At 28.5% G+C, this 26152-nt stretch overlaps 1 protein-coding gene across 2 annotated transcripts in view; it reads left to right on the forward strand.

Moving 5' to 3' along the window:
• The first annotated feature begins 24555 nt into the window (after window positions 1-24555).
• The window catches only part of LOC107447234 (uncharacterized), a 57949-nt gene continuing 56352 nt past the window's right edge, over window positions 24556-26152 (forward strand). The window contains exon 1 of one of the 2 annotated variants that reach the window (XR_015433688.1): window positions 24556-25650. Coding sequence is in view for 1 of the 2 variants with exons in the window: in XM_016062100.5 (XP_015917586.1) it covers window positions 25371-25650 (280 nt within the window). In the remaining variant the exon portion in view is untranslated. The remainder of the gene's footprint in view (window positions 25651-26152) is intronic. The other variant, XM_016062100.5, reaches the window with a different exon arrangement.

The raw sequence follows: 26152 nt of genomic DNA on the forward strand, positions 1-26152 counted from the left end.
GGATATGGTTGGTCGGCGTCTCACTCGTGATCCGCGTCCTGCAGTTTCCAAAGACGAACTTTGGTTGCGCATACAAGCGATATGGAATTCTCTTCCTCAAGCAGATATTCAACATCTGTTTGACTCCATGCCACGTCGTATAGCAGCACTTATTGCAGCGCGTGGTGGCTGCACCAAATACTGATTTCGGACGCTTAATTTGTTTCTTTTGTTTTGAAAATTTCATCATTTATTTGTATCAGTACAAGTCGTTTCTGCATTAAATTTCATTTGATTCTGATGATTCTTTCATGGTGTTGCATTTTCTACAAACAGCAGTTTATATTTGCCAACTTGTAGGGTCGTTGAGAAAAATTTTACAGAGTGGTAGTGAAACGTCAATTATGTTTGGAAGAATTTTCCAATACTATTAAGATACCTATAAGCAAAATTAACCTTTAGAATTGACTTGATAGGCAGTAAACTTCAGTACCTGCGATTTAGATATGTGGTTGGGACTGTTCCTGTTTGATTAGATGTTATTAACATATTTATTTAAATTATTGATTCATCGTGGTAGTTTAAAATTTTTTTTAAACTTTAAACTTAAAGATTTAATACGCCAAAACACTAAAGTTGCTACCATTAAGAAAATTATTTCTAAAAGGCCATACAAGATGCAGCTATAATTATGCTAATGAGTTAAAACTAAAAACAAGTAAATAAAGTCTAAAATTTGCAGAAATTTTCCTTTTTATTTCTTTTAGCTTCTTATTAAAAATGAATGGCTTAAAGATTTTAATTTCAAACAGACACTATTCTGAGCTCTCTTTGCACTATAAAATATATATATATATATATATATATATATATATATATATATATATATATATATATATATATATATATATATATATATATATATATATATATATATTAGCATAAATGTGGGTAAAATTTTATAAAACTATAATTTACATCCCAAGTGATAAGTAGAAAACTTATATTTTAAATGATAAGTCAATACACATTTTATGTTAAAATTAATTCATTTTGAATGATCTAATAACGAAACTGATGTTCTAGCATCAGTATCTCAAACAAATTTTGGGTTAAACACTACAAATTTTTCTCATAGAGGTTAAATATGTAACATATATATTTTATAAAATGCAATTTCACAGTAGAGGACACAATAAATATAATGGTTATTGATAAATAACGAATGCATTGTTAAAGCATCAAAATCAGTTTCATTGCCGGAGGAAACAGAGAGGAGTAGAAAAGAGATTATTGCTAATACCTTATAATCAAACTGGTTTTGGCATTTTCGGTTTATCTAATTGTGATTTCTTAAATTTCGATTGCTTGTTTTTCTTTCTCATCTAAAAATCAATATGCAATCCCTTACGTGTATACTTTCTTAACTTCAGTTTTAAAAAGAATATAAATTTTAGGGGATAATTATGAGACATTCTGAATATTAATATAATGTAAGAAATTAAATGTATGTAAATCATGTTTATTAATATTGAATATGCACAGTGAATTCATGCATTATATTCATTATGCATGTATCTAACGTAAACAAAATTTAGTTTAAGTCTATTTTGAGCCTAACTCTCTAGTTTGAACGAAAATAAAACAAAGAACAGTTGTTAGATTTTCAGTAATTTCAGCAGCAGATACAGATTCACATTGGTAACTTTCAGTACACTTTGACTAAATTTCTCAGGAAGACAAAACGGTAGTTAATCCAACTCAATGCCCAATTCCTTTTAGCTGAATTTTTCAGAAACGTTGTATTAGAAAACAAACTTCCGATTCTCATACTCATATGTGGTGGTTATCTTAGCATCAGCCCCGCCAGGGGCTCTAACTAATTCATCTGAGTAGGAATAAATAATAAATCGCCGAAGCGCAAATGAATGGTGAAAATTGGGGTTCAGTAACATTTAGTGAGTGAAAAATAAAATTAAGTAGCGAGATTAAACAAACAAATTTAAGAGAGAGAAGTGGTTTTTGTGGCAGACTGCCTCGCCTCCCCTCGTATTCAAGTGTTCATCAAAAAAAAAATAAAAAAAAATACTAGGGATCAGTGTTTAAAAGGATATATTTTTAAAATTCACTTTGTAACGACAAAATTGACAGTAAGTTTCAAATTGATTATGACTTATTCAATTCAATGATCGCAGAAAAATTTATGCATTTTATACAACACATTCATCTCATTGTGTTTTTAGGAAATATTTTATATGCACGAGTTTATATTCTTGACATTTGCCTTGAAATGCATTTTATTCAAATATCACGTTCGTAAATAAAACTAAACATGCTTTTATTTACGAACGTGATTCAGTTTTATATTTACTTTTAACGATTTCACGGGTGTTGAACGATAATATCAAGTGATCAAGAAAAGTATAGCTTGCGATACAAATTTTTCACAATTTAAATGACGTGATTACGAAAAATTTATTAATATTAAGGAAATTTGCAGTTTCTATTTACAAAATTTCAATCCATCTGGGAAAATATTTTCTCATATCCCGAAAGATCAACTTTCATATTAATTATGTTTTGTGTGGAGAATCTATGAGCTTAAAAAATATATTCCGTTAATCTCTCAATCTGCCAGCAGTGAGTTGAGGGTTAAAAAGTAAAACCCTTAAAAATGTCTTAAAGGGACTATTACTGTAAAAATTTCCGCTCACCAGGGGATGGATTATATAATTTTACATATTCAAATAAGTTGCATTTCATATAAACGCCAAATGTCATTAGCCGCGCATGCTCATGGAATAAACTTTGATAAATTTTTAACTTAATTTTATTTAATTCCGGTACTCACACATTCAAAGAATAGATTTTTATTTCTATTTAAATCAAAAGCTTGCACATTTTCGTAGAAATGAAACTGAACATAAAGCGCAGAATGAGTTGACGGGTGAATAAAATAGAAATAAGACATAGATAAAATCTTTACAATTAAAAAAAATGAAAATATAAATGAGTGTTTGCAGATCTTGCCCAAATAGGAAATAGTATTTTCTAGATTCCATGGGCCCGATAACGTTGTCATTTTTTCATTTGATTTGCTTAAATTTTAATACCCTGCTTAGAGATGTAATTATTTAAAGAAATTTCCGGCCTAATATTATTTTAAATAAAGATCTGCTAACCGAGTCAAAATTACCGTGCATTCATGAGGAAATTTTGAAGAGAAGATAGGCTGAACATACAGTTAGTTTAAAACGGGATAGCCCTACTAACATCGCACTTACAAGACGGTAAACGTTAGAAAGGAAGACCAAGACTTAATTTGCAAAGAAACCAGCACCAAGATCAAGATTCTATGCATTACGGGGACATCGATCTGCAACAGAAAAGTGTGCTGGTGTGGATTGGAAATTTCGAAACTACTGGAGGAGTGTGTGCATGAAGTGGAGGTGGTAGACGGCCATTCTGCTTTCTCTTCGTGTTTCACACTCATTCAGCCGTTTCGGAACTACTCGGTTCATTCGTGCAAGTTTCTGCTGTGGAACAATATCCTCGTACTGTGTCGAAAGTTTAAAGTTAAATTCCAGTGGTTTCAGCATTTTTAGATCTTAGAATGTAAATTTATAAGCTTACTCATTAATACACACTGCGCGGTAATTTAGTATGACAAAAATGAAATTATGGCAACACATGTACCTGTAACTAAGCACAGATTTAGCGGAACTTCAACATTTGCGTTCGATTAACATAAAGTTTTAATAAGTAAAAGCTAATTTATAAAATCTATTTAATTTTAATTAAAAATGTAAAAATCAACGATTTTAAATAACTAAAATAAAGTAATATTTTGTTAATATTAGTGTGGGAAAAACTGCTTTGTATTCCAGAACTTACTCACACATTTGCTTAAAGGTAAAACTTGTAAATGAAAGTTTATTTAACTCGGATCTATTCTTTTGTAAAAAATTACATTCTGCTGGATATAGAAAATAATTTTTTCTTTTCAAATTAAAGCGTCGATTGTGTAAATTAAACATATATTAAAAACATTCTCTTTGAATGTTTAATTTAGTACAATTATTCGTACATCTTTTGAAATAAAGTTGTTGCAATTGTTTTTAAATAATATCTACGTAGTTGTACTAGAAACAAAACTTTTAATATTGAAGTTCTTAAGTGGCTCTGATACAAAATCTGTTAACGGCTATTAAGTTGAAACAATTAGAACAAACAAAGTAACAAAAAAGTTAGGGATAAAATTTTCGAGTAAAAATTTTCTAATAACATTTTCTTGGAAATAGAATGTTCATATTGAAGCTGTGAAAAAGCTTCATACAATCTATTTTACTAATTTCTTTTCGAAAACTTCAGTTGGCAATTTTGCGTCCTTTTCTTTATTGAAATAAGACTGAAGATGCTGTATAGTACTGTTGTATTTCGATGTTATAGCATTAAGTGTACTAATACATTTAGTTTAAACGAAAAAATTATTGTGTATATTATGAATAAATGTATATAATATATATGTATATTATATACATATATATTATGTATATTATATGTATATTATATACATATATATGTAATATGTATATAATTTAATAAAATTTATATTTTTAAAGCGTAAAGTTATTTTTAGTGCTTATTACTAAGAAATTTCTTTAAATATTGTTCCAACTTATTTTCTTTTGCCTAAGTCGTGATGACTATATGGTACCATGTAACTTTAATATTTTCAGAGATCGAACGTTACAATTTAGCACTTAGACTTACTTCAATAAATTTAAGTGCACTTCTCATAAGCCACGTTGATATTTTGACATTAGAGGAGAAATAAAAATATTTTTTATTTTGTAGACCTAGTCTAATAATTAACAGATGTAAGTTATCTAGGGCTAAGTTATCTTGTCTACGGTACTATTTTGAATGTTATTCAGCTATGCATTACCTAGACACGCAAAAGTTTAAATTTTTTTTTCTCATGAAGTTGATGATTCTATTTTTAATTTATTTTAAGAAGTAAACTTCTAAGTTTTAAAGTAAAATTTTCTTTGCTGAAAAACAATTCAGTGTTTTAGGAAGTGGTATGACTTATTCATTCTCTTAAGCATGGCATAAATGAGTTAATTTTTAAAAGCAAAGAAACTTCAATGAACAGTCAAATAAATATTCTTTTAATCAACTCTAAAAGATTTTGATTCAAAATTAGGAGGATATTTATGGTTTAAGGCAAAATTTTTAGGTGAAGAAATATTAAAAGAAAATACACTCATTTGAAAGGGAGTGTATTAATTCATAGTTAAACTAAGTTACATAACTTTCTAAATAAGGAAATTTAAAATTTGAGGTCAGATTATAAACTATATTATTGGGAATCGTGTGAGTAGCATCTTGAGGTCAGATTATAAACTATATTATTGGGAATCGTGTGAGTAGCATCTTGAGGTCAGATTATAAACTATATTACTGGGAATCGTGTGAGTAGCATCTTGAGGTCAGATTATAAACTATATTATTGGGAATCGTGTGAGCAGCATCTTGAAACTTAAAAATTTCAGAAGGTAAAACATCGGAAAACATGGTTAGTTAAAAACAGCTTTATTTACAAATTTATTGGTCCGGTGATAGTCTCGTGATTGATCTCATTTAGTTCACCGTGTAAGATTCCTCGGAGAATATATTTTGTTTATTAAGGTAGTTTCTTGACTGCAATGTAAATGGTATCCAGAAGTGCATGTCGGAAGTCGTACTTTTATACATAACTCTTGCATCTTTTGAACTATTAGGTCATTTGATGTTTGAGTCTCATTCAATACATCATAGGAAGTTGTACAGAAACAAAGCATCACTTGTTTAGGTAGCTATATCGGATGTATAGTTATAAGCTTTTTTATATACAAAAATGCACTATAACTTCTAAACTATTAATATGATAGTCTTGATATTGATTTCATTCTTTTCAGTGAGAAAAAAAATACAAAGAAAATTATGTCTCACTTGATTGTCCCAAAGAAACTCTTTCTCCCCCTCAAATCTCTCTCATTTTCTCTTTCTTTTTTCAAATAATAAGTTATTAGATTTCGTTCATAAAAACGTGAGGCTTTTCTTTTTAATTTTTTTCCAAATAATTTTTTATAATTTTAATTTTTTAAAAAATACAAAGAAAATTATGTATCATTTGATTGTCCCAAAGAAACTCTTTCTCCCCCTCAAATTTCTCTCATTTTCTCTTTCTTTTTTCAAATAATAAGTTATTAGATTTGGTTCATAAAAACGTGAGGCTTTTCTTTTAATTTTTTTCCAAATAATTTTTTATAATTTTAATTTTTTTAAAAATACAAAGAAAATTATGTATCATTTGATTGTCCCAAAGAAACTCTTTCTCCCCCTCAAATTTCTCTCATTTTCTCTTTCTTTTTTCAAATAATAAGTTATTAGATTTGGTTCATAAAAACGTGAGGCTTTTCTTTTAATTTTTTTCCAAATAATTTTTTATAATTTTAATTTTTTTAAAAATACAAAGAAAATTATGTATCATTTGATTGTCCCAAAGAAACTCTTTCTCCCCCTCAAATTTCTCTCATTTTCTCTTTCTTTTTTCAAATAATAAGTTATTAGATTTGGTTCATAAAAACGTGAGGCTTTTCTTTTAATTTTTTTCCAAATAATTTTTTATAATTTTAATTTTTTAAAAAATACAAAGAAAATTATGTATCATTTGATTGTCCCAAAGAAACTCTTTCTCCCCCTCAAATTTCTCTCATTTTCTCTTTCTTTTTTCAAATAATAAGTTATTAGATTTGGTTCATAAAAACGTGAGGCTTTTCTTTTAATTTTTTTCCAAATAATTTTTTATAATTTTAATTTTTTTAAAAATACAAAGAAAATTATGTATCATTTGATTGTCCCAAAGAAACTCTTTCTCCCCCTCAAATTTCTCTCATTTTCTCTTTCTTTTTTCAAATAATAAGTTATTAGATTTGGTTCATAAAAACGTGAGGCTTTTCTTTTAATTTTTTTCCAAATAATTTTTTATAATTTTAATTTTTTAAAAAATACAAAGAAAATTATGTATCATTTGATTGTCCCAAAGAAACTCTTTCTCCCCCTCAAATTTCTCTCATTTTCTCTTTCTTTTTTCAAATAATAAGTTATTAGATTTGGTTCATAAAAACGTGAGGCTTTTCTTTTAACTTTTTTCCAAATAATTTTTTATAATTTTAATTTTTTAAAAAATACAAAGAAAATTATGTATCATTTGATTGTCCCAAAGAAACTCTTTCTCCCCCTCAAATTTCTCTCATTTTCTCTTTCTTTTTTCAAATAATAAGTTATTAGATTTGGTTCATAAAAACGTGAGGCTTTTCTTTTAATTTTTTTCCAAATAATTTTTTATAATTTTAATTTTTTAAAAAATACAAAGAAAATTATGTATCATTTGATTGTCGCAAAGAAACTCTTTCTCCCCCTCAAATTTCTCTCATTTTCTCTTTCTTTTTTCAAATAATAAGTTATTAGATTTGGTTCATAAAAACGTGAGGCTTTTCTTTTAATTTTTTTCCAAATAATTTTTTATAATTTTAATTTTTTAAAAAATACAAAGAAAATTATGTATCATTTGATTGTCCCAAAGAAACTCTTTCTCCCCCTCAAATTTCTCTCATTTTCTCTTTCTTTTTTCAAATAATAAGTTATTAGATTTGGTTCATAAAAACGTGAGGCTTTTCTTTTAATTTTTTTCCAAATAATTTTTTATAATTTTAATTTTTTAAAAAATACAAAGAAAATTATGTATCATTTGATTGTCCCAAAGAAACTCTTTCTCCCCCTCAAATTTCTCTCATTTTCTCTTTCTTTTTTCAAATAATAAGTTATTAGATTTGGTTCATAAAAACGTGAGGCTTTTCTTTTAATTTTTTTCCAAATAATTTTTTATAATTTTAATTTTTTAAAAAATACAAAGAAAATTATGTATCATTTGATTGTCCCAAAGAAACTCTTTCTCCCCCTCAAATTTCTCTCATTTTCTCTTTCTTTTTTCAAATAATAAGTTATTAGATTTGGTTCATAAAAACGTGAGGCTTTTCTTTTAATTTTTTTCCAAATAATTTTTTATAATTTTAATTTTTTTAAAAATACAAAGAAAATTATGTATCATTTGATTGTCCCAAAGAAACTCTTTCTCCCCCTCAAATTTCTCTCATTTTCTCTTTCTTTTTTCAAATAATAAGTTATTAGATTTGGTTCATAAAAACGTGAGGCTTTTCTTTTAATTTTTTTCCAAATAATTTTTTATAATTTTAATTTTTTAAAAAATACAAAGAAAATTATGTATCATTTGATTGTCCCAAAGAAACTCTTTCTCCCCCTCAAATTTCTCTCATTTTCTCTTTCTTTTTTCAAATAATAAGTTATTAGATTTGGTTCATAAAAACGGGCTTTTCTTTTAATTTTTTTCCAAATAATTTTTTATAATTTTAATTTTTTTAAAAATACAAAGAAAATTATGTATCATTTGATTGTCCCAAAGAAACTCTTTCTCCCCCTCAAATTTCTCTCATTTTCTCTTTCTTTTTTCAAATAATAAGTTATTAGATTTGGTTCATAAAAACGTGAGGCTTTTCTTTTAATTTTTTCCAAATAATTTTTTATAATTTTAATTTTTTAAAAAATACAAAGAAAATTATGTATCATTTGATTGTCCCAAAGAAACTCTTTCTCCCCCTCAAATTTCTCTCATTTTCTCTTTCTTTTTTCAAATAATAAGTTATTAGATTTGGTTCATAAAAACGTGAGGCTTTTCTTTTAATTTTTTTCCAAATAATTTTTTATAATTTTAATTTTTTAAAAAATACAAAGAAAATTATGTATCATTTGATTGTCCCAAAGAAACTCTTTCTCCCCCTCAAATTTCTCTCATTTTCTCTTTCTTTTTTCAAATAATAAGTTATTAGATTTGGTTCATAAAAACGTGAGGCTTTTCTTTTAATTTTTTTCCAAATAATTTTTTATAATTTTAATTTTTTAAAAAATACAAAGAAAATTATGTATCATTTGATTGTCCCAAAGAAACTCTTTCTCCCCCTCAAATTTCTCTCATTTTCTCTTTATTTTTTCAAATAATAAGTTATTAGATTTGGTTCATAAAAACGTGAGGCTTTTCTTTTAATTTTTTTCCAAATAATTTTTCATAATTTTAATTTTTTAAAAAATACAAAGAAAATTATGTATCATTTGATTGTCCCAAAGAAACTCTTTCTCCCCCTCAAATTTCTCTCATTTTCTTTTTCTTTTTTCAAATAATAAGTTATTAGATTTGGTTCATAAAAACGTGAGGCTTTTCTTTTAATTTTTTTCCAAATAATTTTTTATAATTTTAATTTTTTAAAAAATACAAAGAAAATTATGTATCATTTGATTGTCCCAAAGAAACTCTTTCTCCCCCTCAAATTTCTCTCATTTTCTCTTTCTTTTTTCAAATAATAAGTTATTAGATTTGGTTCATAAAAACGTGAGGCTTTTCTTTTAATTTTTTTCCAAATAATTTTTTATAATTTTAATTTTTTTAAAAATACAAAGAAAATTATGTATCATTTGATTGTCCCAAAGAAACTCTTTCTCCCCCTCAAATTTCTCTCATTTTCTCTTTCTTTTTTCAAATAATAAGTTATTAGATTTGGTTCATAAAAACGTGAGGCTTTTCTTTTAATTTTTTTCCAAATAATTTTTTATAATTTTAATTTTTTAAAAAATACAAAGAAAATTATGTATCATTTGATTGTCCCAAAGAAACTCTTTCTTCCCCTCAAATTTCTCTCATTTTCTCTTTCTTTTTTCAAATAATAAGTTATTAGATTTGGTTCATAAAAACGTGAGGCTTTTCTTTTAATTTTTTTCCAAATAATTTTTTATAATTTTAATTTTTTTAAAAATACAAAGAAAATTATGTATCATTTGATTGTCCCAAAGAAACTCTTTCTCCCCCTCAAATTTCTCTCATTTTCTCTTTCTTTTTTCAAATAATAAGTTATTAGATTTGGTTCATAAAAACGTGAGGCTTTTCTTTTAATTTTTTTCCAAATAATTTTTTATAATTTTAATTTTTTAAAAAATACAAAGAAAATTATGTATCATTTGATTGTCCCAAAGAAACTCTTTCTCCCCCTCAAATTTCTCTCATTTTCTCTTTCTTTTTTCAAATAATAAGTTATTAGATTTGGTTCATAAAAACGTGAGGCTTTTCTTTTAATTTTTTTCCAAATAATTTTTTATAATTTTAATTTTTTTAAAAATACAAAGAAAATTATGTATCATTTGATTGTCCCAAAGAAACTCTTTCTCCCCCTCAAATCTCTCTCATTTTCTCTTTCTTTTTTCAAATAATAAGTTATTAGATTTCGTTCATAAAAACGTGAGGCTTTTCTTTTTAATTTTTTTCCGAATAATTTTTTATAATTTTAATTTTTTTAAAAATACAAAGAAAATTATGTATCATTTGATTGTCCTAAAGAAATTCTTTCTCCCCCTCAAATCACTCTCATTTTCTCTTTAAAAAAAAAAATAGGTTATTAGATTTCGTTCATAAAAACGTGAAGCTTTTCTTTTTAATTTTTTTCCAAATAATTTTGAATAATTTTAATTTTTTTAAGAAATACAAAGAAAATTATGTCTTACTTGATTGTCCCAAAGAAACTCTTTCTCCCCCTCAAATCTCTCTCATTTTCTCTTTCTTTTTTCAAATAATAAGTTATTAGATTTCGTTCATAAAAACGTGAGGCTTTTCTTTTTAATTTTTTTCCAAATAATTTTTAACAATTTTAATTTTTTGAAAAATACAAAGAAAATTATGTCTTACTTGATTGTCCTAAAGAGATTCTTTCTCCCCCTCAAATCACTCTCATTTTCTCTTTTTTTTTCTTTAAAACAAATAATAATTATTAGATTTCGTTCATAAAAACATGATGCTTTTCTTTTTAATTTTTTTCCAAGAAACAAATTTGTAACATTAAATTTTGAGTCTCAGATTTTGCGGACTGAATGACTGAAGGAAATACGTTATGTGCCAATGAATATTTCAAATGAATGAGTCGAAGTGGTATTTCAAATTCCTATGATAATTTCAATTGCATTTAGCATCATAAACTTCAACGAGTAACATTAGAAATACTTTTTTTTTTTCGACAAAAAATTCAAACTCCGAGACCGCTATGGCGTGAACAAGATACAAGAATATTTTGATGTTACCAATTCTGAATTTCGCTTGCGAATTGAAATTACACGCAAAGCCTAATCTATATTACCTCCTGTCAACTCATAAACTTTAAAGCTAATTTACTTAAATTCACTAAGAAGTCAATTAAGACATTCCTGTTTTTATCTCTTAAATTATGGAAAAAATTACGTCAAAACATTATTAAAAATAGCAGCAAGGCAAAATATTTTTTTATTATCAATTAACTGGAATATTCCTTCAAACCTTCATCCACTCACCGACTGGCCTGTGTAGGGGTCAGGGAACTAGCCCTGCATCGGTAAGGTTCTGAGTTCTAATTCAGGATAAGGTATGAATGTTCTTTCATTATCTGTACTGTCTGTCCTTACTGTGGGAGCAATGTTGGTCCACCTAATATGCTGCCCCTGAAAGAGTGGCCAACAAATCTGCCCTTCAGGTGCCTGTATGACAAAAGGTCATTCTCCAGGTGGGCATTGGAAAAAAAATCCACTCAGCTACTCAGTTATGGCAAAAATAAATAAAAAGAATAAGAAATAAAGGCAGAACAAAATTTTTACTTTCAATTGTCAAGTCACAAAAATATCACTTAAAATCTTCAGTCACTCCGATCTTCAATTATGAAAAAATTAAAGGCAAAATATAATAAGAAATCGAGTCAATACAAAATCTTGTTTTCAACTGTCAATTCACTACAAATTCTCTTTGAACTTTTATCCCCACAGCTCTTCAAAGACGTTCGAATGAAAACTAAATGTCAATTTTTTTTCTAATTAATAAAATAATTTTGAGCTAATCAACCAAATTGTAGTTTTACTATTGAAATAGGTTTATTCATTACTATCTGATTAACACCCTGCAATTACTAAAAAATTTCCAGTTTCAGAAAATATTTTTCCTAGTCCCAGCAAAGATAGTGTATTAAAAATTTTTTAGAAGCAGTCCACGACCATAATTTTGACAAATATATAAATGCTGATATTGGCAATTAGTCATGTTCATGGCAATTCGACAAGCTGCCTCAGCTGCCCATTTCAGGCTCAGGAATTAGTAATATTCTTGAACGCTCAGAAAACTGTTTCATAAAAATTCTTTTAGTTTCCAGAATTCTGTTCTAGACCACTAAAAATAAACATTTTATAGAAATTTCAAATGTTGGAGAATATTCAAATTGGTTTTTAATTATCAAAAAAGTAATGAATTTCATATTCCTTAACTTCCGCAAGAGGCAAAAAAAATTTGAATACATAAGCAGCTTCTGCAAGGTAAAACAATTTCGCTAATATATTCTGTCTAATTGGTTAAGGTGAAAGTTAACTTCCTTACTTCAGTATCGAAGTGTGAAATCTCGAAACGGGTGAATTGACGCATTTAAGCATAACGGGCATCTTAACACCCGCTATTAATAATGCCGTTAGCATTCTTTTAGAGACTAATTTTCTAAAGTGAGATTCGATTAGCACGTCATTATAAATAAGAAAAACCTAAATGAAGAAACATGAACTCGGTTTCACGTTCTTTAATAATTGTCACGTGCCACTGAATTTAAGATGAATTCGTCTGCAACTGCATTTCGTGAGCAACTTGCAAGTTTGCGTGTTCTTTTTAATAGTGATAATACAGGATTTGCACACATTGACATTTTAAATATATTTTCGAAAGTATTACAGATAATGCAATAAGTTATATACAAAATTAAATAAAAATGTAATTAAATTTATGTAATACTTTTGCAAGTATTTATGTATATAGTAAGTATTATATAATATAAGTATTAATATAATACATTATTAATATATATAGTGAATATTATATAATTAGTAATTATTAAAATAATATATTATTATTATAATATATTATTAATATATAGTTAATATTTAGTTTTAGTTTTGCTGGGCAAAAGTTGAATGTCATGAAGAAGTTACATTGAAAATTGGAGGACATTTTCTTTTATTCAAACTTAGTATCCTGTAGTGTAGGGTTTTTTTTACAAAAATTTTTTCCTTCAAGTTTTTAGCAATAATGTATTATATTAATAATATATTATATTAATAATATATTATATTAATAATATATTATTAATATAATATATTATTAATATGTAGTAAATATTTAGTTTTCATTTTGCAGTACAAAAGTTGAATGCCATGAAGAAGTGTCATTTAAAATAGGAGGACATTTTCTTTTATTCAAACTTAGTATCCTGTAATGTAGGGTTTTTTTCACGAAAAAAAAAATCTTCTGCAAGTTTTCAGCAATAATATATTATATTAATTATATATTATATTAATAATATATTATTAATATAATATATTAAAAATATTTTATTAATATAGAGTAAATATTTAGTTTTCATTTTGCAGTGCAAAAGTTGAATGTCATGAAGAAGAAGTGACATTGAAAATAGGAGGACATTTTCTTTTATTCAAACTTAGTATCCTGTAATGTAGGATTTTTGTTACGAAAGAAATTCTTGTGCAAGTTTTACTCGGGCAAAAGACAGTAATTCCATTGCACCTGGAGATTATGTATGGTTCTATAAATGGAGCACTATACATTTTCCAGGTAGACATTCATTTGCCCTTTTTTCAACTTAGGCACACAAAAATAGCCATTCAAAAAAGTTTTTTTTGTACTTTATACCAGTTGAAATCAAAGTAATGTGTCTTGAATGTCTTACAATAGATTGTCATCATTATTTACATGACAATAACTATTCCCCAAAAATTCTATATTGTCCAGGGTTACAACAAATATAATCAGCATGTACGTGGTTTCTATTAGAAGCAATAACAAAATTATAATTCGATAGGTACGAAGTAGCTTAGTAAACTAAGATACTTCGGTAATCGAATCTAAGATTCGATATACTTTCACGAAAACTGTCGTGAGTGACATTTCTTAGACTCCAATTTCTGTAATACAATTCATCACAAATACAAAAGCCAAAAGAGTCACAAAACATAAGAAATAAATGTTTTTCTTATAGGATCAAATGGACCCTTTTTGCCTGCTTTAGGTATTTTCATGTTGACAGTGATAACCTGGTTGGCAGGGCGCTAGACTCACGTTCGTGAGAACAGGGGTTCAAATCCAGCCGGCTAAAAACTCCGCGTGTAATAAATGGTGACTGGTGCACGTTAAATCTGTGGGATCAAAAAGTCCACCTTGTTCCCATAACAAGTTATACCGCTGGGGTACTGAATTAGAGATTGATCGTTCTCTGTTTCGGGTCAAAATTACTCTGTAGATGAATGAATGGGTGTATGAATGGGTCCGCTCAATAAATAATGAGTGTGACGTATGGATGTGGAAGAAGTCGAATTCTTGGCCATAGATGGCAGCACTGGAAAAAGAAACAATCGCACTTCCTGCCTACAATGGCCCACGACAACAGCAGGTATTTTCATAATTATTTATATTACTAACCAATAGAAAAGCATGAAATTGAGATGTAGTATACTTAGAAACAATTTAGGAAATGTCCAAACGTATGTGTTTTGAAACTAATGTGTCTTCAAACATAACATATGAAATTGCCGAAAATGATCAAAGTGACCCCAACAGCGCTTCTAGTCTTAAACTATTAGGCTGTTATTAAACAAAAAAAACATATTTGGAAATTGAGATACGAACCCAGAACCATTCTGATGCAAGGCCAGTTCACTGACTCCTACACAGTCTGATCGGCGTAACTAATAAAATTTAAATATTAAATTTTTAAGGAAAATATAGTTTGAAAGTGTTGTCAAAATTCACAACAGAGCTTTAAACTCTTAATTTTAACAAACTTGGAAGGAAAAAAATTTCATCAGTTTTAACAAAAACTTTTCTTTTTTCCCGTTTTACCACGTTGATGCTTCCGAAATTATCAATGATATGTAATGTGTTTTCATGTTTATAGTTCGGTGCTATGCAAGTTTTACGATTTGAACTGTATAACAATTGTAAAATAAAACATTATTTGTCATTTCTTAGTTCTGAGGTGTACATTAATCCTACACTAGAAAGTAGAAATTATTATAGGTAACGCTTTTCATTTTCTCCGTTTAACAACAAAACAAAAAACGCGTGTTCGAATTTTTTTTTTTTTTTGATTGCTAAGGAACTAATGTTTGCCGTTTTCAGGAGAAATTTATTTGAGAAAACAATAAACTTCATAATTTCTCTCGGTATAAACGTAAAAAATATGCAAATTCCAAATATTTACATTCGGTGAATGGTTTTATTTGCATATATTAATATTGAAACTTTGCTTCATCCTACAATTTAGTAGCTTTTTGTTTACACATTTATTCGAATCACACAAATTCCAGCCTTGTTTTGATTATTTTAAAAAAATAAGTAAAACCACTATCATTTAATGATGAAATAAAATATTATTTATAAAAATAACGGGAAAAAATCACAGAAAAACGCAAAAAAAATTGAGCAAAATGAAATAATAGAAATCAAAAGTTTCGATAAGAATACTGATATAGGCATAAGTTTTATGACTAGTAACGTAATAAAACGTATGAAATCCGAAAAATAATTACCGAATTTTTTTTTAAGTTTGAAAAATAAATAAATACATTTCCTTTTTTAAAGTGATAGGGTAGAAGAAGTGAGTGACTCACCCCGAAAGTGGATATGGAACTCAATTCTCCTTTACTTAAGTGGTAATAAAATTCATGCATTCTTATTAAATTTGTATTAAATAAAAATATTTACAGTTATTTTATTCACAACTGCTTTTAATCTAATTGTATTAGTCTAAGTGTCTTAGTTGTATTAATCTAAGCATTTATATAAATTATTTTAACATATTTAATATAGCACGGTGCATTAAAGTTTAGGCCAAACATAAGAAAAAAAGGTTGTAATTTCACAGTTTACACAGTCTAAAACACAGTCTAAAACTAGAAAGTTTTAGATCAAATTGTCTTTTTACTACCTCTAGAAATAATCTGTATCACAGTGTGTAAAAGCTGGTGGTATGCGATCCAAAACTAATTTAATAGAATTCGACGACTTAGCTTACAATTAAACAGTTGTCTAACAACAGTTATCTTGCAACTAAACAGTTTCCTTACAGCTAAACAGCTACCTTATGACTAAACTGTGAAATTACAACTAAACAGTGACCTTACAAATAAGCAGTCATCTTACAAGTAAAAAGTTATCTTAAAACTAAACAGTTATTTTACAACTAAACTGTTGTCTTATAACTAAACAGTAGCCTTATAACTAAACAACTCTCTTACTACGAATCAATTATCTCACAAAAGAGTGATCTTACAACTAAACAATTATCTTATAAATATGCATTGACCTTATGACTAAACAGGTATCTTACAACTAAACAATGACCTTATAAGTAAACATCTTACATCTAAACAGTTATCTTACAACTAAACAGTGATCTTACTATTGAACAGTTATCCAAGAACTGAACAATGACCTTGTAACTAAACAGCTATCTAACAGCTACACAGTTATCTTACAACTAAACAGTTATCTTTTAACTAAACCATTATCTTTTAAGTAAACAGTGACCCTACGAAACAGCAATAACTAAACTAAGATTTTACAACTACAGTGATCTTACAACTGAACAACTATCTTATAAATATACATTGACCTTATAACTAAACAGGTATCTTACAACTAAACAATGACCTTATAAGTAAACATCTTACAACTAAACAGTTATTTTACAACTAAACAGTGATCTTAGAATTAAACAGTTATCTTAGAACTGAGCAATGATCTTGTAACTAAACAGCTATCTTGCAACTAAACAGTTATCTTTTAACTAACCAATAATCTTTTAACTAAACAGTGACCTTACTAAACAGCAATAACTAAACTGTGATCTTACAACTAAACAGTTATATTACAAAGTTAAATTACAACTTTATAGTTATCACAACTTTATAGTTAAATTACAACTTTATAGTTTTTAGTTAAGGTTAATACTGCATTTGGCAAATGTTTCTTCACTGAAATACTGAAATATATGGTTTCTTTTTAAATAGTTTTCAATGCTCACTTTTCAAACCAGAAAACAACTAAGAACTTTTAATCTTGTATGAAACTCTATTTAGTTTTTTATTTCAACAAAATAAAGTCTTAGAAGTAATACAAAATCACAGAGGCACGCAAAAGCGTGAGGATGCCAAAGGCAAACTTCTTAATGGGAATTGAAAGAACTGCAATCACTGAAGGGAATAAAAAAAACTTATTTTATTAAGAAGAGAAATACTATAAATAAAATTTTAAATCCATACTTTAAATTCACTTTCTTATATTAATGTATGCAGAGATTATTCTATGATTAAAAAATATATATATTTTCAACAAAATATTCCTTTCTTTTGATTCTTCCTTTTTTTTTTTAGTAGTGTAGTTAATATTTTTAAAATTTTATAGGTTACCATTATTTTTAATATTTTAAAGCCTTAAAACTTCCTTAAAGTCGCAATTTTCTTCATAATTTATTTTTCTAAAGCCAAATCTGTTAAAAAATCTCTTAATTGACTCAATTATTAAAATTGCATAATCAATAAGTGAAAAAAATCTCTGGCGAAATATATTATTTATTAAAATATATATTCTTACTTTTAATTTATTTTTCACACGAAAGTGTCCGGATACTATTCTACGATAAAGAAATTAATTATTCTCAAAAAAATATTCCTAATTTTTAATGTAAATAAGTGTATTTAATTTTATTGGGGATCGTACTTTTTAGAAATATAGAGCTATAAATTTTACGAAAATCGTATCATTATTTTTCGTAAAATATTATCCAAAACCCTAATAATCTGTTAAGTAGTTTAATTTCATGATAAAAAAAATCATTTAAGTATTTTAATTCAAAAACGTCGGCGTGTTAAATCATTTATAAGAATCTAAATCAATACTTTAGTTTTTATGTAAATGCATGCGGTATAAAAATATTTTCAAGTAAAATATTCCTATTTTTTTATGCTAAATAACATTTTGAAATTTTATTAACCTTTCCTTTCAGAATTCTAAAAAAGCCATAAAACATTTCTAAAGAATCACATTATTTTTTTTTAAATATTTTCCACAAGCCTAATAGTTATCTGTTAAGAAGTTAAATTTCATAATAAAATAGCTGCAATCAATTTAGAGTTTTAATATCCTTAGTTACTCTGCTCCCTAAACTCCCTCTTTTTAGCCCACTGTGCACTTATTAAAGCATTACGAATGTCTTAAAAATGTTCTACATTTACTTGCATTTTAATATACTTATTAAATGGGAAAATACCCATTTAATCATAAGTATATTGAAATACAAGTAAATATTATTCAAATATTTACTTCTACTTGTGAAATTGCATAACTTATTTGCAATAAATTACAATTAAAATGAAAATCGTATCCTGCATTTAAGTCCACTCCAACTTCTGATCAACCCACGCACCAATTACGATGGGCCACCCTCAAGGAATTCCACTTCATTTGTTGTTCATGTTTCGCGAAACCTAGTAGAGCTTGACCCCCTTTTCTGAAAGTATTTATCTAAACGGTTTTTTCGGTTTGTTTCTTTGAAATTAAAAAGCTGCTTTTATTCTTTATGTTTCGAGAATAATCATAAATCAATGTCCAAACTTCTAAGTACCATTTAGTTTGAATTGAAATGAAATATTCTGCTTTTTCTTTTCTTTATTTTTTGAAAAATTTAGACAGAATTTAAAGTGGTTGTTCTGTTACAAGGAAATAATGTAGTTTATAGTGCTGAGTTGATGAAATCAAATAAAAATAATCAATTTGATTTTTTACGGAAGGAAAAAATATTTAAAAAGAAATATATGCAAGCTGAAAGCTAATGTACCAGGGTGAGTCTAACCCAGACGGCAAATTGTCTAGGGCAGATTGGGCAGATCATTTTTTTTCCCCAATGCCCACCTGGATAATGACCTAGGTCATACAGGCACCTGAAGGGCAGATTTGTTGGCCACTCTTTCAGGGGCACCATATTAGGTGGGCCAACGTTGCTCCCACAGTAAGGATAGATAGTACAGAGAAGAAAAGAACATCCATGTCTTGCCCGGGATTCGAATCCAGAACCTTTCTGATGAAAGGGCAGTTCCTTAACCCCTACACAGACCGGGCAAATCATAAGGTTTAAGAATTGAATAGGGGAGCGGTCCCCAATTTTTTTCGACCGCGGAACCCTAAATGAACGACCCACTTTCAGCGGAACCCCCCGACTTAGAAATTTCATTGTCCCCCAGTGGATTGATCGTTAAGACACGGTTCCCAGCAGATCACCGAAGTCAAGCATCACTGGCTGCAGTCAGTGTGCGGGTGGGTGATCACTCGGATCAGTCTGCGTATGGGCCGGGGTGTGCGGTATGGGTCCTCATTAAACTGTTCTACCGTAAAGTGCTCGACTTCGCGTGCAGGTTGTTGGGCTACCGAAGCGGGGGTGCCATCCCCTCTGCAGAGGCTCAAAATTGTGATGGCATGTCTTCGGATCATCCTCAGGGATGCTTCCCAGATAGTCGTCAATAGCCCATTGTGCAGCTCCAATGAGACGTAAATGAACTGCAAGAACTAAAAGAACTAGAAATTTCATTAGGAAATGTGAAAAGTATTAATTATTTATTTTAAAATATTTAATAAATTATAATTTTATCAATTATTTTAAAAATATTTAATGAATGATTGAAAAATGCCATTTATCATCTCGTAGTTTCAACAATATTAGTCTTAAAATTGGGTTTAATGTCAGACAGTTGATCTAATCTCATTCGTAATTTCATTTTATTATGCGCATCAACTGAATATAAATGATCTGAAATGCGGTTCTCGTTTAAATAATCATGAAAATGGACGAAAATTAACTTTAAGAATCAATATTAAATAATCAGATCAATATTAAACAACTAGTGGAAAATTAATTAGATATAAATTTCACCATAGTTTTTTTTTTCTTTTTTTCATAGCCGTCGTTGAACAGCCGGACTAATTTTTGGGATTTACTATTGTTCTACTCCATAGCTTTGTAATCTTGAACCCAATCCAGAAGACTCCTGAATCAAGTATTGGGAGAAATTTTAGAACTTTTTGATGGAACTAACCCGCATTTGCGTTACTTGGAGAGGAAAATCACGAAAACGTCAAACAGTTAATGCAACGGCAAGGAGACTCTTCGAAGGCGGTAAATGTTGGAGCCAGGTGCGAAATTCGTATCGACGAGCAATCGCTGGGATTCGAACCCGATTCACGTCATTGGGAATCACTGGTATAGGAACTCATGACTGGAAATGTTATCGTACTCCGCTATGTGCGCTTTCCTATTATAATTTTTTTTTTCTTGTGTCTTTGTACAGGTACTTTTATTTATATAAACTATCATAATTTCATATTTTTAATAATTAATGTCGAAAATGGCATTTAAATTAATTCAGTATTAGATTTTTAATCAATATTTAAAGATTTGGCAACTAATTTGGCAAGCTATATGAAATTCGAAACTTATCCCTTTGTACTCCAATGGCCTTTCTGAGGGAACGTCCAATGTCACGACTCTCAGAAATGCCACAGGAGACTAAAAATATAAAAAGTGGTGAATAATAGAAATCTATTTAGAGATATTGAAATTAGCAGCTTTTTGTAACATACTTTTTTCCGTTTACAATTGAAAGTGATGTCTAAGATTTTTTTTTTTTCCTTTGAAATACGAATAACTTACGATGCATGTCAAGGTGGTAATTACGATTGGATAGTTAAATTAATTCAATAAATAAAAAATGAATTGCGTTTTTATAACTTGTTAAATTTTTATTCGCCAGCACTCTGGAATTTAAATTTTTTAAACTTAATATTTAAAACTAAACTCACCGGCACGACAGCCCATAGAGGGCCAAGACCTACTGCGCCCATCTCAGTTTTCTTGACCTTAATATTTACTGATCACAATATTTTATAGATGTTATTTATAATATGTCGTTGTTGTCATCTGCCATTAAGGCATGGGGTGTTATATATGGCCAAGATTTTGACTTCTGCTACACTAATACGTCACACCCGTTTATTGGGCGGATCCATTCATTCATGCACAGATCGTAATTTTGACTTGAACCTGTGAACGATCAATCTCCAATTCACTACCCCCAGAGGTATTGATTTGTTATGAGAACATGGAGAACTTGTGACCCGACAGATTAAACGTGCACCAGTCACCATTTACTACACAGGGAGACTTTGGTCGGCTAGATTCGAACTCCCGTTCTCACAGACGTGAGTCCAGCACCCTACCAACCAGGCTATCCCGAGAGGCTGGCTCAGGGGATGGAGAGTTCGCCCTCCAATGATCCGGGGTTCGATCACGGCGATAGCTGGTCGATACGAATTCCGCATCCAGCTTGCACTGACCGCAGTGCTGACGTGAAATATCCTTAGTGGTAGACAGATCATAGGTTAGAGTCCCCTTGCCGTCAGGCTTATCATGGGAGGTCCTCGTGGTCTTCCTCTCCATGTGACGCAAATGCAGGTTAGTTCCATCAAGAAGTCCTCCACGAAGGTAAATTTCTCCCAATACTTGATCCAGGAGTTCCCTTGTCTTCTGGATTGGGTTCAAAATTACAAAGCTACGGAGTTGAACATTAGTAGTCGTAAACCCAAAAATTGGGTCGGCTGTTCAACGACGGTTGTAATATAAAATATTTAAAAAAAACAGGCTATCCCGGCCAGTTATAATATGAAAATATTAAGTGAATTTTAAGTTATTTTGTGCTTAAAATAGTTCATATAGCATTTTCATGGCTGCCAACTCTTCCGATTTTGTAGGAAGATTTTCATATTTAAAGCAGTGGCGAAACTCATGTTATACCATTCAACTTTTTGAATTATAATAATTTTATATGAGTTTGACCACCCCTACATGTAAATAATTACAACAAATGTATAAAAGCATACTAGTATATACGATAGCGAATTTCAACTTGGTCAAAATTTAAATATATTTTTGAGTTGGTTTTTGGTAACTGTTTTACTACCATTTAGAAAATCCAATATCGGAAAAAGTGTTAAAGTTCTCGGAGTCACAGATGGTACAAAATTATTTCATTACAGTGAAATTCATCTAAAAATAGCTAAAGATATATGATACTGATTATTTAAAATTCTATATGCATAATTATAAACTAGTATTTTTTAACCTATTGCTGAGTTTTCATCCTCTTAATAAATAACCTTTATTAGGAATTTTATAGCTGTCAACTTGCACGGCGATTAAGAAAAAATTTCTTAGTGGTAGCAACATTATAGCGTTTTGACGTATTAAATCTTCAATTTAAAGTTTTAAAAATATTTTTAAATTTTTAACGAAAAATCAATAGTTAAAAAATATGTGGACATTATATATTTGATCGATTAATTAGCTCTTACATGTTTCGGTAGTTTACTTTTTATAAAATATTTCTAACTTTAATTGTTGTTTTACTACCACATCGTAAAATCTTTTTCAGCTACTATACAAGTTGGCAGGTATGGAATTTGTTCGACGTTACGCAAGAATAACTTAAATATTTACATAACTGGCTAATAATCATTTTCTTAGGTTTTAATAATAAAAGTATAAAAAAATTATTTTGTTTTATTTAAGCATCAGTTCATTACATTCTCAAACATTTTTTCGACGCTACGGAATAATGACTTAAATATTTATATAATTGGCTAATAATCATTTTCTTAGGTTTTAATAATAAAAGTATTAAAAAATTATTTTGTTTTATTTAAGCATCAGTTCATTACATTCTCAAACATTTTTTCGACGCTACGGAATAATGACTTAAATATTTATATAATTGGCTAATAATCATTTTCTTAGGTTTTAATAATAAAAGTATTAAAAAATTATTTTGTTTTATTTAAGCATCAGTTCATTACATTCTCAAACATTTTTTCGACGCTACGGAATAATGACTTAAATATTTATATAATTGGCTAATAGTCATTTTCTTAGGTTTTAATAATAAAAGTATAAAAAAATTATTTTGTTTTATTTATGCATCAGTTCATTACATTCTCAAACATTTTTTCGATGCTACGGAATAATGACTTAAATATTTACATAACTGGCTAATAATCATTTTCTTAGGTTTTATAATAAAAGTATTAAAAAATTATTTTGTTTTATTTAAGCATCAGTTTATTACATTCTCAAACATTTTTTCGACGCTACGGAATAATGACTTAAATATTTATATAATTGGCTAATAGTCATTTTCTTAGGTTTTAATAATAAAAGTATAAAAAAATTATTTTGTTTTATTTAAGCATCAGTTCATTACATTCTCAAACATTTTTTCGACGCTACGGAATAATGACTTAAATATTTACATAACTGGCTAATAATCATTTTCTTAGGTTTTAATAATAAAAGTATAAAAAAATTATTTTGTTTTATTTAAGCATCAGTTCATTACATTCTCAAACATTTTTTCGATGCTACGGAATAATGACTTAAATATTTATATAATTGGCTAATAATCATTTTCTTAGGTTTTAATAATAAAAGAATAAAAAAATTATTTTGTTTTATTTAAGCATCAGTTCATTACATTCTCAAACATTTTTTCGACGTTACGGAATAATGACTTAAATATTTATATAATTGGCTGATAATCATTTTCTTAGGTTTTATAATAAAAGAATAAAAAAATTATTTTGTTTTATTTAAGCATTAGTTCATTACATTCTCAAACATTTTTTCGACGTTACGCAAGAATAACTTAAATATTTACATAACTGGCTGATAATCATTTTCTTAGGTTTTAATAATAAAAGTATAAAAAAATTACTTTGTTTTATTTAAGCATCAGTTCATTACATTCTCAAACACCTCAAATGGAGGAAAATATGTCTGCTGGGTTTTTTTTAGAATCTAATCAATCGTTTTTATTAATTTATTTGTGGATCAGTAATTTTTATTAGATTTTATTGTCACACAATAACCTTTAGTTTTAATATACTTGATTTAGTTTAAATATACTAGAAAAAAAGAAAAGCGATTCTATAAATTTTTACTTTTGTATGAATCGCTAGAATGACCACATATTTTACATGGGTTAAAAAGTTTTCACTTATGTTAACACCTGAAGATGATTAAATTCTAATTCGGTATGGATTACACGCTCCATCATTAATAAACTGCTTTCGATTTTAATCCTACTGATCTTTTTTATGATATAATCCCAGCACGAGCGCATTATTTTACTATCCATCATCACAAAACCGGTTTATTCATCACTTGTTGACGAGATTCTGGCTCGGATGATTCCTAGATTAACCGAGCTGAAAGTTTTTCTCGTCTGCTGAAATTTGCATTTGAAATCGGAACTCGCTTGGCTACAGTTGGTCGAAAAATCAGCTGGTTGGCAAAGAGGAGAAGGGAAGAAAAACACGCGCCCACTTTTGAAGTGACACCGATTTATTTGGAAGAGTTTTCTTTTTCTCATCTTTGCATTTCACATCATTGTTTGCGTTAGAACAATGTGGTTCTCATCTTCATTTGTTTCATTCAAAAATTGTGCATTTTGTCTTTGTGTCGGAATGTAAAAGTGTCATCATCCGATTTGCGCTACTTTTTTGAACAAAAGATGAAATCGTCTGCTTTTTATTTAGATTTTAGAGGAAAAGTTCTATTTTTGGAAGTTCGGCCTGAAACTGATATTACTTATTAAGAAAGGAATATTCGATATGCTATTCTATAGTTTTATTCTCAAGAAGGCGTAAGTGTTAAATAGTTTCTTTTTTTGATTTACACTTTGAAATTGGAATCGTCTGCTTTTTATTTCAGTTTTAGAGAAAAAGTTTTACTTTTGGATTCTTTGGTCAGAAACTGATATTTTTTATTCCTTAAATGTGTGTAGAGTCAATTAGTTGAAAATCAAATAAAATTTATAAACTATAAAGAAAACGGACTACTCCAGACGATATTTTACTTTTTCAAACGATAAGTTATGTCCATATTAATTTTAAGAAGAATAACAAATATACTTAATGAGTACATTTTCTAATTATTTGTGACTATATTTTTTCACGAGCATAAAACCTAAAGAACAGTAATCAGATGCTGATGATTTTTAAATCAGTATAAAGTAAGGAAAGTTGAAAAATTAAAAAGAAAATTGTAAACATGTTTCCAGCATATTTTCCTATGGACACGACAAAGAGATGCCTTGTGTGCATCGTGTTTCTTGTTAACTGTGCCACATTTGCTCTAATATGTAGTGCAATGCTGTCTCAAGAGTGGGTTGTAGTGAAACCCGTGCGAACTGGGCTTAACATCAGCATAAGGAATGTTGAGTACTTAGATTCAGAAACCAATAGGTTTCAAGGTGTGATTTATTTTGGACTTTTTGAAGGCAAGAAAATATTGAACTATGGATTTGGAAATCGAGCATTCGATCTGAAAAGTAAGTGTTCTTTTTTTTAAATCTTTGTTCTCCCGATTTTATTTTATTTCATAAACATCGTTTAACAGCCGACCCGATTTTGGGTTTATGACTACTAATGTTCAACTCCGTAGCCTTGTAATTTTGAACCCAATCCAGAAGACAAAGGAACTCCTGGATCAAGTATTAGAAGGTAATTTTACCTTCGTGGAGAACTTTTTGGCGAAACTAACCCGCATTTGTGTTCCATGGAGAGGAAAGCACCGAAACCTCCCGCGGTTAGCCTGACGGCAAGGGGACTCTAACATCACCTCCTACATGAGAAAGCCTCAACACGGTTTCTTATAAGTAGTCTGCGCAGATTATTTAAAAAGCGAACCACTTGTGCGCATGAACCCAAATTCTATTTTTAAAGTACTTGAAAGAAATTTATCATATATATTTGAGAATTGAATCTGTAGTGGTTGACAAGTAAGTAAAACAAACCAATTATATTCATAAATTGAACCAATTTTTAAACATA

Source organism: Parasteatoda tepidariorum, chromosome 5 (assembly GCF_982258835.1).
Source record: "Parasteatoda tepidariorum strain Cologne lab strain chromosome 5, Ptep-v5.0, whole genome shotgun sequence".
NCBI lineage: Eukaryota > Metazoa > Arthropoda > Arachnida > Araneae > Theridiidae > Parasteatoda > Parasteatoda tepidariorum.